General features: G+C 34.8%; 1 protein-coding gene across 6 annotated transcripts; it reads left to right on the top strand.

Moving 5' to 3' along the window:
- Positions 1-3,519: 3,519 nt before the first annotated feature.
- Positions 3,520-13,381, top strand: LOC134856632 (uncharacterized). Of its 6 annotated transcripts, none has more exons than XM_063872902.1 (6): positions 3,520-3,651; positions 3,941-4,250; positions 7,044-7,130; positions 8,134-8,314; positions 12,219-12,495; positions 13,167-13,381. In XM_063872902.1, the coding sequence occupies exons 2-6, from the start codon at positions 3,956-3,958 to the stop codon at positions 13,326-13,328; spliced, it is 1,002 nt and encodes a 333-aa protein (XP_063728972.1). In that variant the 5' UTR covers positions 3,520-3,651; positions 3,941-3,955; the 3' UTR covers positions 13,329-13,381. The 6 variants fall into 6 exon arrangements, with proteins under 6 accessions (XP_063728972.1, XP_063728975.1, XP_063728973.1 ...); XM_063872905.1 differs by having other exon boundaries at positions 3,929-4,250; XM_063872903.1 differs by having other exon boundaries at positions 3,520-3,666.
- Positions 13,382-14,134: the final 753 nt, after the last annotated feature.

Raw genomic sequence — 14,134 nt, 5'->3', positions numbered from 1 at the left:
AGATAGTCGACTGAGATCAGGAGAGCTCGAACCAAGAAGAAATCTTCACGCAGGATTTGAATTATGGGTCAGAAGATAGCTTTCATGTGTTGAATACTCAACCGAACCGATCGTTGAGAGACCTGTTAAAAAGTATCACCAGCTATGAAGCTCTAGATACAAGTAGAATTCGTGTCACGGAAATTGCTGAGAGTGATATTGAAAGTGTTGATTTGGTTTATCCAAATGCAGTCACTTCTTCTTCGTTTTGGTTGATCCAAACACAGTCACTTCTTCTTCGTCATCAGACGATGAATGGTACCTCGATCGCGAAGCAGTTGAAGACTCAGCACCGCAGTGTAACTGTGGGTGGGGGTGGGGTAGATTAAATGATTATCACCTTTTTTAAATGAGGGGTGGGGGGTCTTCTGAAAAGGATGCATACCTTTTTTTCACTTTCAATTTTCATTGTAAGTTTAAAAAACAGTTGAAGGTAAAATGATTAGTGAGCATCAGTTTTTTTTTGGCTACATGCAAGCATTCTGCTAAAAAAATCACAAAGGTGACTCAACGGTTGCTAACTCATAAAAATAACATCGAAATTCTCGCCTCTGAAAACTAATAGCACCAGTTACCACAAAGATTAAGATTGTGGATTTGGCTGAAATTTTTGACTGAAATTTTTGCGAGGAAAAAGATGAGATAGTCGACTGAGATCAGGAGAGCTCGAACCAAGAAGAAATCTTCACGCAGGATATGAATTATGGGTCAGAAGATAGCTTTCATGTGTTGAATACTCAACCGAACCGATCGTTGAGAGACCTGTTAAAAAGTATCACCAGCTATGAAGCTCTAGATCCAAGTAGAATTCGTGTCACGGAAATTGCTGAGAGTGATATTGAAAGCGTTGATTTGGTTGATCTAAATGCAGTCACTTCTTCTTCGTTTTGGTTGATCCAAATACAGTCACTTCTTCTTCGTCATCAGACGATGAATGGTACCTCGACCGCGAAGCAGTTGAAGACTCAGCACCGCAGTCAGAAAGACGCAAAACAAACAAAAAAAACTCTAAGGTTGTATGTTTGATTCAAGTTGAATACAAAGTTTAATGTTGTAAATTAGAGTACTAAATTATACTTACTTTCCACGTTTGTTCACAGTTGGGTAATGGCGGGTTACTTCAAATCTGCTCTTTGGTTCTGCGTTATACTATTTTATCTGGAACGGTTTTGAGAGTTTCCATTTTGGAATTGACACAAAATTGTTTTTTTTTGGTGCATTTAAACAACACTCGTTTTAGAAGATTGTGTGTGTAATTCAACCATTTCATTTCATATCTATTTTCACCAAGACCATAGAGTTTGTAGGAACATGCATCTTTTTAAAAATTCGGTTAGCACAATAAAGTTAATAGTAAGTACTAAACGTTTTCTAGAAGCCCCGAAAATTGTTTCCTTTTTCATATAAAAAGTGGTAGATGCAAGTCTTAGAAATGGCTGCAGCAAAATTAATGGACACTTTTTGCTTTCATCAGTGTTCTCGTTTTTCAAGATCTTTAGCCACTTCAACTTATTAGCTCTTTCAACCTTTTCTAAAATCAAAGCTTTTGTCATAGATTTCAGACGTTTTTTCAGTCTCCTGTAGACAAGGAAAATGGAAATGTCGAACTTTTCAAGCCAATTTCATTATTTTAGAGTTTTCAGTGTTCCATAATTTTTCTTTGTTTTTTACCTTCAGTTGGCTTAAAGAAATTTTTCATTCTTATTTCGGTCAAATTGATCATTAGTTTTTGCCTAAATAGAGGTGGCGGCCGCCGCAATTGACGAATTTTCCTCTCTTCGAGATTCAGCAATAAAACACGCATTTTTGAAGAAAATCGTTCACCGGAGCCAACAGTTAAGCTACGCTGCCAAAATCTGGTGCTTTCCTATATACCATATAGTTTGGTTGCATTAGGTTCAACTGATTGCATATAATAGGTATATAACGTCATTTTACATGTAAACAAGCCAATACCTCCAAACTTTAGAAGGGAAAACATGCACCGACCAAACCTTAATTCCATTCCGTTTCCACAACGTTCAGTGGGAATACTCAATAATATACCAAAGTTTTACATGCGGACTATTAGGTATAAAATTATACATGGTGACAATTAGGTATAAAATTATACATGGTGACAATTAGGATTATTACATGGTGACCATTGCTGATCATTTAATACATGGTGACCATTATGATTTATACCTAATGGTCATCCATGTATGACAACCCCCCCCCCCCCCCCGATCCTAACGCACTATATGCATACTACTGAGCTGTTTGTCAATTTGGTGCCAATTTCATTAAAAACCTGTCACTTTGCCATCCAGTGAGTGTGTTAGTGCTAAAACAGTATTGTGTTATGTTGATTGAAATACAGTTGGCGACAATTTATATACTTCGGAAATTAAAGTGTTGACTTTGGCCGTTGAATATTTTTGTCACCTCCCCCTTTTCATGGACTTTCAATGAATTTTAACAGAACAGCCATGGGCATAAACAGAACAGCCATGATGCAAAAATTGCTGCTGATGGTTTGATAATTTTTGTTGTTAAAATGACTACTGGGATTACAAAACAAATGTAAAACGGCTACTAGCTGAAAGCTTATTTTTTAATTAAAAAGCGTAGCCCAATATTTCAGTTCTTTCTTTCGTGAAGCATTAGTGGCAGGGGCGGATCAATGATTTTCTCGAGGGGGGGGGGCGGATTTTCAAAAAGAAATCGAAAATTTTGACGACCTTCTTTTTAGGTCGACCAAATTGATTTGAAAAAAAAAACGTCAAAAAAGGCGTTTTTAGGCACTTTTTAGAAAATTTTGACCAAAAAATTGCGTTTTTTCGGCGCGCGTTCCCCCCTCAAAATTAGTAGATATTGGAGCCAAACGTGCCTTAGGAAAAATTTCGGTCGGCCAAAAGTGGATTTCTTAATAAGTACCAAAGGGGGGACCCTTTGGGTCGGCAGGGTGTCGAATCCCTGAGGGAAGAAGGAGCGTCCGCCCCCCCCCCCCCCCCCCCCAACTAAAGCCCCCACCCCCCCTTATTCCGCCCCTGATTAGTGGCATTCCGGTGATACTCTTGTCCCAGAACCGCTGATGCGCGGTAGCTTGATGATTGAACGTACGTTTCTAACTGCTAGGTGTTCCACATACTCGAAGATTTGGTCCTGTTCAATTTTTGTGCGCTCTGAAAATGTCTCACAGGTCGCTTTTCCCCGTTGCTGCTGGTTTCCACTTTTTCCGTCACAATTAACCAATCGGTTAATATTTAGTGCACTAGCTTTTTTTGCTGTTGTCTCGCCCATTGAGTAAAGCATGAGTGATTTAGGGAGCAGAGATCAGATGGCTTCAAAAACGTCCGAAAAAGCTCGCTTTTTGCATGCAAACTTATAATTTGTCTTTGTGTGATCAAAACATTTCTAGCTTCTACCGAAAAATTAGACTGTTCATCAGCATAAAAATTGTGCTTTTTCTTTTGACCAGAAGTTTAAATCTGAGTATTGTTTTCTTCATATTGTAAAGTTTAAAAAATACGACAAATATTTGAGAGCAAGTTTGAAGCAGCTATGAATTGTTGATTAACTGAATTAATTTGTTGTTTTATAACTAATTTGTGTTGATTGCTATAACCGGTTAAATATTATTTCGTAGGGGGATCTCGTCCTTTGCTTCAGCTCACCTTTTAAACGCTGTTGTGATTCAACCAAAATATTTCGTTGTTAAAAATTGACAATTTATGCTATGATAAAAAATACAGATATTGAAATTTTCCATACCGGTTTTTTGGTATAGGTTTTTTCAAATCTTTCCGAAGAATTTGGAAAATTGCTCAAGCTACAGCAAATATCTCATGGTAATAAGACTTGGAACGCTCTCTAAATGCAGCAGGGAAAAAAGGTGAGCTGAAAGATATCGAAATAGGAGTTTTTGATTAAAATGCCTTTATCATGCGCCCAACAAAGAGCGCGCAGAAAAGGAAGGTCCAGTTTAGCAAACAGTGGAAATTGTCCTGACTGTGGTAGACCCATGCATGTTTGCCTCTTGGACGGGGGATATGTCACTGAGGGGGTGGGGTCGTTATTTTCGACCCCAAAATTTGGAGAAATTGAGTTATTGATCCAAGAGGAACCGACAAAAGAAGAACAAGTGATTCACGAAGAGATCAAAGCAACGATGCCGGTGTATCAGAGTGCGGCTGTGGACGCTTTACGATCTTTTTCCAGAGAAAAGGGTGAGACAAAAAGATATTTTCTAAGCTGACAATTACTATTTACGGGTAAATGCTTGCACCAAAATACATTTTCGTGTTTATTACTAATTTGATCAAGATTAAAAAAACTCAGATGATAAATGATAAAAAATACAAAAAAGTTTGTTGATATGCCAAAATCTTATGATAAGTGAAAAAACATTTGTGAGAATTTTTTGAATGCATACAGAAAATTGTTTTTTTTATGCTCTCTCCACATAATTTAGATAAGATAGTTTTTAATAATAATTTAAGATACAACCCTACTATTTCAAATTGTGAGCTCTTGATTTTCTTGATATTAGATTTTAATCGCAACCTCTATCTTTTCGCTCCATTTGTATGTACCCCAGTTGAAGTATCAACATAGTTTTGAAAGAAGTTGGCATTTCTAAAGTGATTTTCTTCCGCGCTGCACAATTTTTTATAATCTTTCCTATCATTTGAATAAATGTGCAAGCCAAATTGAATCAGTTATTGATATTACGAGAAAAAAATTGGGCTGATAGTCCTGGTAAAAACAAAAAGGCGTGTTTTTTTATTCAGACCAATTTTACAAAACTCTGGTTCCTCAGGGCATCGAATTCTTGATCTGCATGGGCCCAGCCCGATGTACACACCAGTGACCCGTAAATAAAGCGACAGCCGTTAAGGCGACAACCATTTCTGATTGAACTTTTAGAAGAAAAAGTACATTTCTGAAAAATTGACTACGCGAAACGATTTTTTGTAAACACGGGAATACATTTTTGAGAAATACAAAACGCAAAATGATTGATTTAATTACACTCGCGTGACCATCTTAGAAAAAATTCCCCTATCTTAGTTTTTCTCATAGGATTTGTAGGAACTTTCCGCTATCTTACAACTTTCTGATAAGAAGAGTTCTAAGATAGCAACTTTTTCCCAGAACTCAAAAAAAATCACAAGGAACATTGAAGTAAAAGTTTTCAGGTAGCGTAATAATGTATGCAAGTGAAATCAAAAATTCTGAAGCAAAAAATTTTATTTTTCAATAAAACCCCTAGTTATACAAAATTAGCTGTTGAAAATTAGTTTGGACATAAAATAATATATATCCTTGACGAATCATGTTAAATAGCTTTGGACGTGTTGAAGTGTTGTATGTGGGTTTCAAATATAACTCGACAAAACTTCTAGTAAACAGCAAATCACTAGTTCTAGGAAACGTGCGAGTTTTTTGGCCAGCTCATGTTGCGAAACAATAATTTAAGGCTACGAATTTCCGTTATTGTACTATGCGACAGCTGACAACTTTGAAGCCGGTTTTAAGAAACTTTTAAAAAACGAACAAAAAATCTTGAAACATTTTTGTAGGAAAAGATCCTATCTTACAACTTTTTAAGAAAAGTCACTATCTTACAACTTTCTTATAAAACATTTCCTATTTTGTAACATTATTGGAGCCTAAGTTTGTAGGAAGTTGTAAGGTTTTTATTAAATTAAGTCCTAAGATAGTGACTTTTGGTCAACATGGGCAATTTTGAGAAATACAAAACGGAAATTTTAACAGTTAAACACGTATCAACCATTATGGAATGACAAATAACTTGGCGAAAATTCTCCATTTAGGTGGTTTGTAATCCGTAAAAATTTATTGGGATGGAATTGCTCGTATTTGTAGTTTTTTGGATGCTAAAACTTTTTTGTCGTCTAAATGTCTTGTCGTCTTAATGTGCCGTCGCCTTATTTGCTTAGCACCGTGCATAGCTTTATAGTAATCTACCACGATTCTGTGTAAACTGCTCGTTTTATAAATTACACGGGTGATGCATTATCCCTCACTACAAAATCGTTTCAAACTGAATTGAAGGAGCTAATTGCTTTTATTGATTCCATACACTACTCAAAGTGTAACACTTAAATTTTAATATGATCAGCCTAGATCATAGTTTTGTCAATTCTTATTTTATTAAAATTTTGAAGGTCAGTTTGAACATTTAGGGCTTTGCCCTGATAAGAGCAGTCTTGTTCAGGTTTCACGGGGAGCATTTCCATATGTAGCAGCATATTTCAATAGAAGCATTTCTCTTTGTGTATCTTTGATAAAAAAAATCAAATGTTTTGTATGTGGGTTTTTTTCAAATTTTTTGAAGATGCTTTAGTCTGTTAGCCTTTCTAAACATTTTCGAAAAATTAGACATTAACAGCCTTAATGGTGCAAACGAATTGCAGTCTGTTGTGAGATTCTCAGCAAGTTGATTTTTCGAGGTTTCATTTTTGAGACCTTTTTCATTTCAGGTCAAACTAATTCGTAAAAAGTACTCTCCAGTAACAAAAAAGCCAAATGCGCAAAATACGTGCAGTTTCAACTAAAATGATGTTCAAAAACATCAGGACAACATGAGGAATTTAAGGTTAATTAACTTTTTTTTTTAATTATCAGTCAATTATCTATTTGGTTCATTTTTTCAACATTTTGTTTCGTTTAGGTCCACGTTTTACATTACTAGCAGAGTCTGCACATAGCTAGCCAATTTCTCTTCATTGGAGAACATCCGTAAATATTTCTCTAGGGTAAGAAATCATGGTCTGAGCCAAGACTCCTCCACTTGGTCCTTGTGCCTCGGAAGCACACACTAGAAGCACGGAAGGTTAATTAACTGCCTTCAGATTCGTTGATTAGGAAAAATATTGCCAGCAAATTGATATTGGCTTGTAAGGAGTCTGGTGACTCACCTTTGCTTGGCTGAAATAAAGGCGATTAGTTTATGTTGATCCCACGTCCCACCATTGTATGTCTTTTATTTTTAGGCGGAGAGTTTATTCTGACTGAGAAAGAAGGAGGCCGACAGAGCAATTTACAGGACTTAGTAATTGCTTTTGCCCAGGAATGGCCAGGTGAGATTCATTTGGATTCATTCAGACATAAAAAGATTGATTAAATCTTAAAGAATGAAAAAAGTAACCCGAGAAAGTTTTTATTGAAAGTATTTTATTTAATAATGGGAAATTCTGCAGGGTTGCATGATTAAAATCAACCTGATTTAAATCAATGATTTAAATCCGATTTTAATCAAAGAATAAAAACCAAAAAAATCAACTGCGCAAGTTTTTTGCGTCATCCTGCCGCGGTAAACAAATATAGTGTTCAACAAATATACTTACTTTCTGCAGGTGGAGGCTATTTTAGGCGCAATCTATATTAAGCGAAAACAAAAGAGTTAAATTTAGGCGAAAGTTTTGATTAAACAAGTAGAAACTGTATGTGATAACTTACTTCATTCCATTGCTGCACACAAAATACACGTAATATTATTCAAACTGCAAATCATCTGTAAAATAGTGACTTAATTGATTCTATGGAAAACAAAAAAGTTTTCATTAAAAGTCAAAAAAATAAAGGAAAAATAATACAAATCGGATTTAAATCAGGTTTTTATGCTACCTTGCCTGCTGCCTATTTAGCCAAAAACATGACTTTGGTGGACCAAAAAACACAAAGAAAAATTCAAGCAAAAAAGTTCACAGGTCGCTGAATTCAAAAAAAATGTGCCGATGGCTGAAGAGTCGCGAAAGCCTTGAAGTGCTTAATTTCGCTCGTGGCAGCAAGCAAATGCGTACTTCGGATCGCCAAACATTTTAAATGCTGAAGTTTTGTCGAAAAAATGTTGCCATAAAACCTTAACTCTGTTGCTTCACTAATTTATAATATTCAGTTGTTAACCAGTTTGTCTTAGTGAAAAAGCTGTTCTGAGTTATTTGATTGTAATAAAGCTACTCTTTCTGCGATTCGCAGTGGATCTATGAAAGACTTTGAAGCATGTCTAAGCGCACTCCATTTCCCCACATTTCAGACTGATTTATTTTGTTGAGCGCAGCTGTTTTTGTCCCACCATTTTAGTTGGTTCAATAGAATCAGAAAAACGGAAGTTATGCGTCATCTCGCTAACTGCAGACGACTTTGACTCAAGAGGAGACATTAAATTCAAGCACAAATCCGGTCAGCAGCTATGGCGTGGAGGCATGCACTATTTTCAACCGAATTCTGGCTGGATTCGGGTTGGATTGAAATGTATGGACAGGTAAAAAAAAATGAGATTATATCTTAATTTTTTTTTTTCATTTCCATTACAGGCAATTATTTCCAATGATAAGAATATGTGTTCATAATGAAATCGTCTGTTTTATAAATTAAAAACAGAATAGAATGTTTACATTTTCATTATTATCGGTGTGTTAAAAATGTTGGTGATTCACAGCAGACACATCTGATCTAGACAGTGAACTTCATTGTTATTTAAGTGAAAATTAAAGTATCAAAAATTCTGGGACTAGAATAACAGGCCGAAATTTATACTAAACAAGCACCTCAGAACGCCCTAATTTTTCATCTCTAAAAAGTTAATTTTTAAACTTTAGGCAAAAATAGTTCATAATAAAGTTTATTCTTAATAATTCAGTACTTAGGAATGGCATCAGATAGTTTAACACGTGAAAAACCACTTCAATGATATGAAGATATCAACTTCCTAAGTTCAAATTGAAAAAGATAATTTACCTTCAATCTTTTTTTGAAAAGTTCTGGCGGTTTGAAAATTACTAAATTGGCCATGTTCTGGACTAAATTATCCGCGCTTTGAAGAGTTTATTCATATTGCTAAGAGCGTAACGCGAATTACTTACGCGTGGCGAACTATCCCGCACAACAAAATCGTTCCAAATTGAATTGAGGCTAACTACCTGGGTTGACCAAAACTTCTTATCATACAACTTCCATATATGAGAAACTTCTTGTCATACAATTTCATACAAATCCATACTTACAGAAAATTGTATGAAAACTCTATGGAAAGCATTTTTCCATATATGAAAATTGTATGATAGGTATTTTTCCATAAACCAAAAAAATGATTTTTTGTTTCTAAATTTAATTTTTGAAAAATTTTGGTTGTGTTTGTAACCAAACACAAGTGACAAAGACCTTGGTTTACTCAGAGCACTAAAGTTTGGAGGGTCTCATGCATTTACAATGCATAGAAAACGACCTGAATTGTCTTCAAGTTGTCTTTCACAAGTGATATTACAAAAATAACAAGTGATATAACAAAAATAACAAACTTTTAAAACTTGGCGAAATTTTTCAACGATGATTATTTTAAAAATTTGAATTTTTAATTTATCTGACATTAATCGAGGCATACATAAACACGCCATACAACGAAATAGGATTTTTCAGCGTTTTTGAGAAAAGTTCGAAAGCGAAAAGGAAAAAAAAATCCCAACATAACTGTACCCAGGACTATGTTATGCACACAAAAAATTCAATTTGCGGTTGAAAAAAAAAACAAAAAAAGTTTGGGGCAAAAAAAAATTCCTTGTGTCGCCATTAAAAAAACGCTAGTCATACAATTTCCATAAATGGGAATTGTATGATAAGTATTTTTTTCATAAAACGGAAACCTCTGATTTTTATCACCAGATTGTTTGATTAGAATCAAACAGCCGCAGAAATTAGTTTATATATTTTTTCACCCATTTTTCGAAATTGTATGAAAATTGTATGACAAGCAATTTCTCCCACACATGATGTATGGAATTGTATGTTAAGCATTTTCGGTGTATGGAGGTCAACACGGGTAATCAGATTGGTCGTATTGTTTTTGTAGGACTAAACATTTCGCACTTTGATATTGTCCAAAAATTATAGGTTATCAATATTTTCTTTTCCCAACAATTATTCGATATGAATTAAGGGACAGTCGGAACATTCAGGGTTTTGTTCTGTTATACGCCCGGAATGACCAAAAATGCTAGTCATACAATTTCCATAAATGGGAAAATGCTAGTCATACACTTTTCATGCAATTCCATATGTACAGAAAATTGCATGAAAAGTCTACGATTAGTATTTTTCCATATATGGAAATTGTATGACTAGCATTTTTCCATAAACCAAAAAGTTTGACTTTTTACATTATAATTTATCAAAATTTATTGGTTGTGTTCGTAACCGAACACAAATGACATAAATCTTGGTTATTCAAACGTAGTAACCAAAGGTTTGGCCGTCACGCATTAAAAACGCTTTGGAAACAGCCTGCAATTCCTTAATTCTGTCTCACGCAAATAATATAACGAAAGTATCAAATTTTTCAATTTTGGCAAAAATTTTCAAAGATGATTATTTCTCAAATTTGAATTTTCAAATTAGCAGACATTGATCAAGGCATACAAAAACATGCCATTCAAAAAAAAGAGGAGTCTTAAGCGATTTTGAAAAATGTTATCAAGAGAAATGGAAAAAAATCCAATATTAGTATATCCAGGACTACGTTATACACACAAAAGTTTTTTTTTTCAGAAAAGGTTTGTTTGAGTACGAAAATCATTTTGCGGTTGAAAAAAAACACAAAAAAATTTTTGGGGGCAATTTCAAAAATACTTGTTGTCGCCTCAAAAATTTTTGTTGTCGCCATCAAAAAAATGCTAGTCATACAATTTCCATATATGGAAATTGTATGATTAGCATTTTTTTTGACAAAAAATTTTTCTTTTTTATTTAGTACGATACACCAAAATTTATGCCAAAACAAGAGAAAAGTTCAATGACACCATTTTAGCAAAATGTATGAAATTTGTATGATTAGTGTTTTTTCATAGACTTAGTTTATGGAATTGTATGATTAGCATTTTTGGTCTATGGAGGTCAACCCGGGCGAGCAGTCTTGTTTCACATGTTGCCCTGTTATACGAGCAGTCTTGTTTCACATGTCGGTTTGATTTCCGGCACCCAAATATTCTATCCTGCTAATATGTAAGCAGTCAATTTGTTGCTTGCCAAAATATCTTGTTTTCCCGCAAACTTGTATTCTTTTTGTGCCTAGTGTTGCCTAGCAGCTCTCAGTTGTGCCTAGCAGCTCTCAGCAAATTTAAATCAAAATTGGGTGGAAGATGTTAACATGGTCTATCTAGGGAAGATGTTAACTTGGTCTATCTAAACTTCCTAGTTTTCCTTTCAAAATTTTTTTGCGGTTAAACAAACAATCAAGATAAAAAGCACACTGCTTAAAACTTTTAATGAGCAATAAACAGCTTCAAAATAGTTCGATGACAGTTCTTTTTTAGCGTATTTTACAGTTATTATGTACCACGAGCTTAAGCGGGGCAGTACAACAGTGCCGAAGTACAACAGTGTCGAAAATGAAAACTTTGTTCAACAGTGCCGAAAATGAAAACTTTGTTCAACAGTGCCAAAAATTTGAATAAATTTCAACATATTAAGTGCGGCTATCAAAAATTAAACAGCGATCGTTTACAATCTTAAGTAAAATTTTAAGATTTTGAGCGAGAAAATTTGCAATTTAGACGTTTTGGCGCCAAAATTATTGTTTAGTTTGCAGCTGCAGACATATTGGCGCCAAAATTGGAGTGATTTTCTTTGATAATTAGCGCCAGTAATTTCTCGCTCTTAAGAAAATGTGTGTAAATTATTCTGAAATTTTCCCGCCTTTTTCGGCACTGTTGTACTTCGGCACTGTTGAACACCCCCGCTTAAGCATTGCAATCCAATAGGAATACAAATTTTGAGTAAAATGAGCATGCACGGCATTTAGGTTCTACATTGTAAACTTCATGAAAAAAAACGATGATTAAAAGACCTTTTTGAGATACTATTTTTTGCAAAATTTTTACTGTTTTAGGGTTTGATCAGTATTTCAGTACTATCAGTAAATTTTATACAATTCAGTCTTTTATTTAGACTAAATTTGGTCAGAGCAATTTGTAGATTTCAATCAAAACAGTAGTAAAATCAAACTAAGTCCAAATAAAGAATTGAATTGTAATATACATTACGATTATGGCATTGGTCGATGCAAGCTAATGTAGTTTTTTTAATGTGTTTTGCCCGTTCTTTGATAACTCCTCGATTTCTGTTCGCTACCACCGAGAGTGCATAAAGCGTTTTATTGGTATCCACTCATATAGGTATGATGGGAACAACGACTGGCTTGCAATGAATGGGAACCCAAACGAATGGGCTGTTGGATTCCACGGAAGTGACCAAAAAGGAACCGAGTTAATAGCACAAACCAGAATCTTCAAAGAAGGCAAAAGGCAGCACTACCAATACTCAGAGGATATCAATGAGAAAAGCAACAATAGAGGCAAATTGTGTGGAAAAGGAATTTATTTCGGGTCTCAAATTGAAATCGCAGAGAGATTTTCAAACTTCAAATCGGACAATAAAACCTGCGTTCTCCAAGTAAATCAGTATATTACATGTTTCAGGATATTGCGGACTTAGGTATTTGTAAATATAGATTTTTTGTTCCGACTTCCGAAGAAATAAGTGACGGAATGTTTGCGAGCAGATTTTTTCTCCAGAAAAACTTTCGTTGAATGTTTGATACTGATAAGATCGAATTGTTTAAAACTCAAAAATATAAGGCAAAATATTGATATCCAAGGATCGTAATTTTATCCGCGACTATTTCTTCTAAAATGGTCTTGTATATACGTTACCCCAGATACAACATATACCTCTTTGAAATCAACATAGCGTGTGGGGTGATGAAATTAAGAAATATGAACACTGAATTTTTTTCATTCAAATTTGTTCATGTTTTTTCAACAAAGTTTTTTTTGCCAAAAGTCTTTTCATCGACGCTACTATGCAGTCGAAAAACTTAAGGCTGCACCCTGATTTTTTTTGAAAAAGTGACTTTTTCTAACCCAATTTTTCATAAACTAAAGGTAACCCTTATATTCATAGCGACTCAATGTTGGCGCGCCAAAGTTTTTCGGACCGGTCATGCCAGTAACCAAAAACGTGAAGTAATTCAATCGCACCAAAGTATTGAACCATAATGTTACATTCAAATCGAAACAAAAGATCGGCGGAATCGTCAAAAATTGTTATTTTTGTTTTCACAGGTACGAATGAAGCCAGATGAGCTAAGGATACCGAAGGACAAAACAGACTACAGAATTGTCCAAGATGCCCAGTTTGTGAGACCATACGGATTGTGTCTCAAGTATGCGCCTGCTGTTGAGCCATGCTGTGCCAAAAAGTGTAACCAAACTCAAACTGAATAAATTAGTAATTAGTTTTTAGTAGCTTCAGAACTGCGTTATTAAGATTAATTTTAAATTGGATTTATCAGAATGTTTATCAAAAAGTGGTTCACTGATAGATTGCAACAGACATTCGAAATTTTAATTTTAGTTTTTTTTGTAAGGTAATGCTTCATATGGTTGATTTATGTATTGAGAAAAAAGATCATAACCAAACGCTCAGTGTTCGCTTTAATTCATAAATATCAACCCTGCATTTAAGTAAATATCAACCCTGCGGAAAACAGAGTCACCCAGGCTCGGTATATGTTTCCAACAGAGCTGTACAAGCGTCGATCACAGTTGATGCGCCGCAGGTAGAGCAGATCGATTATTACGACTGAACTCTAAATATGAACGAACCGAACCACTCGTTCAGTAGCTATTCCAATCATCCTTATTAGCGTTGTATGTAAGTTTTCAATCGTATTCCTGCTGTAAAGGGCACACAAAAGTTTTAGAAAAAAAAATGAAACGGAATGAAATTAAAAAGAGCTAGACTGCTCTTTTCACGGCAAAACCCTGAACGATATGGCTGCTCTTCAAAGTCTATGAAATACTTTTATATTCATAATGTGATGTAGATAGCGTTTATAAAGGTATCAACAACCACACCAAACACATAGATTGCATCAGGAGTGCGGTCAAAGAGTAGACATGTCGCAAAGTAGACAAGTTGTAAGCCAATCAAAATCGAGATGAGAAGACAAGCGTACTAAACAATTTCTTTTCTCGGATTTGATTGGCTTCTGATACATCTACTTTATGACTTTACTTTCTGCTAGCAA

The sequence above is a fragment of the Symsagittifera roscoffensis genome, unplaced genomic scaffold (assembly GCF_963678635.1).
Source record: "Symsagittifera roscoffensis unplaced genomic scaffold, txSymRosc1.1 SCAFFOLD_166, whole genome shotgun sequence".
Taxonomy (NCBI): domain Eukaryota; kingdom Metazoa; phylum Xenacoelomorpha; order Acoela; family Convolutidae; genus Symsagittifera; species Symsagittifera roscoffensis.
The sequence above is the reverse complement of the archived record's forward strand: the minus strand, read 5'-3'. Positions and strand labels throughout refer to the sequence as shown.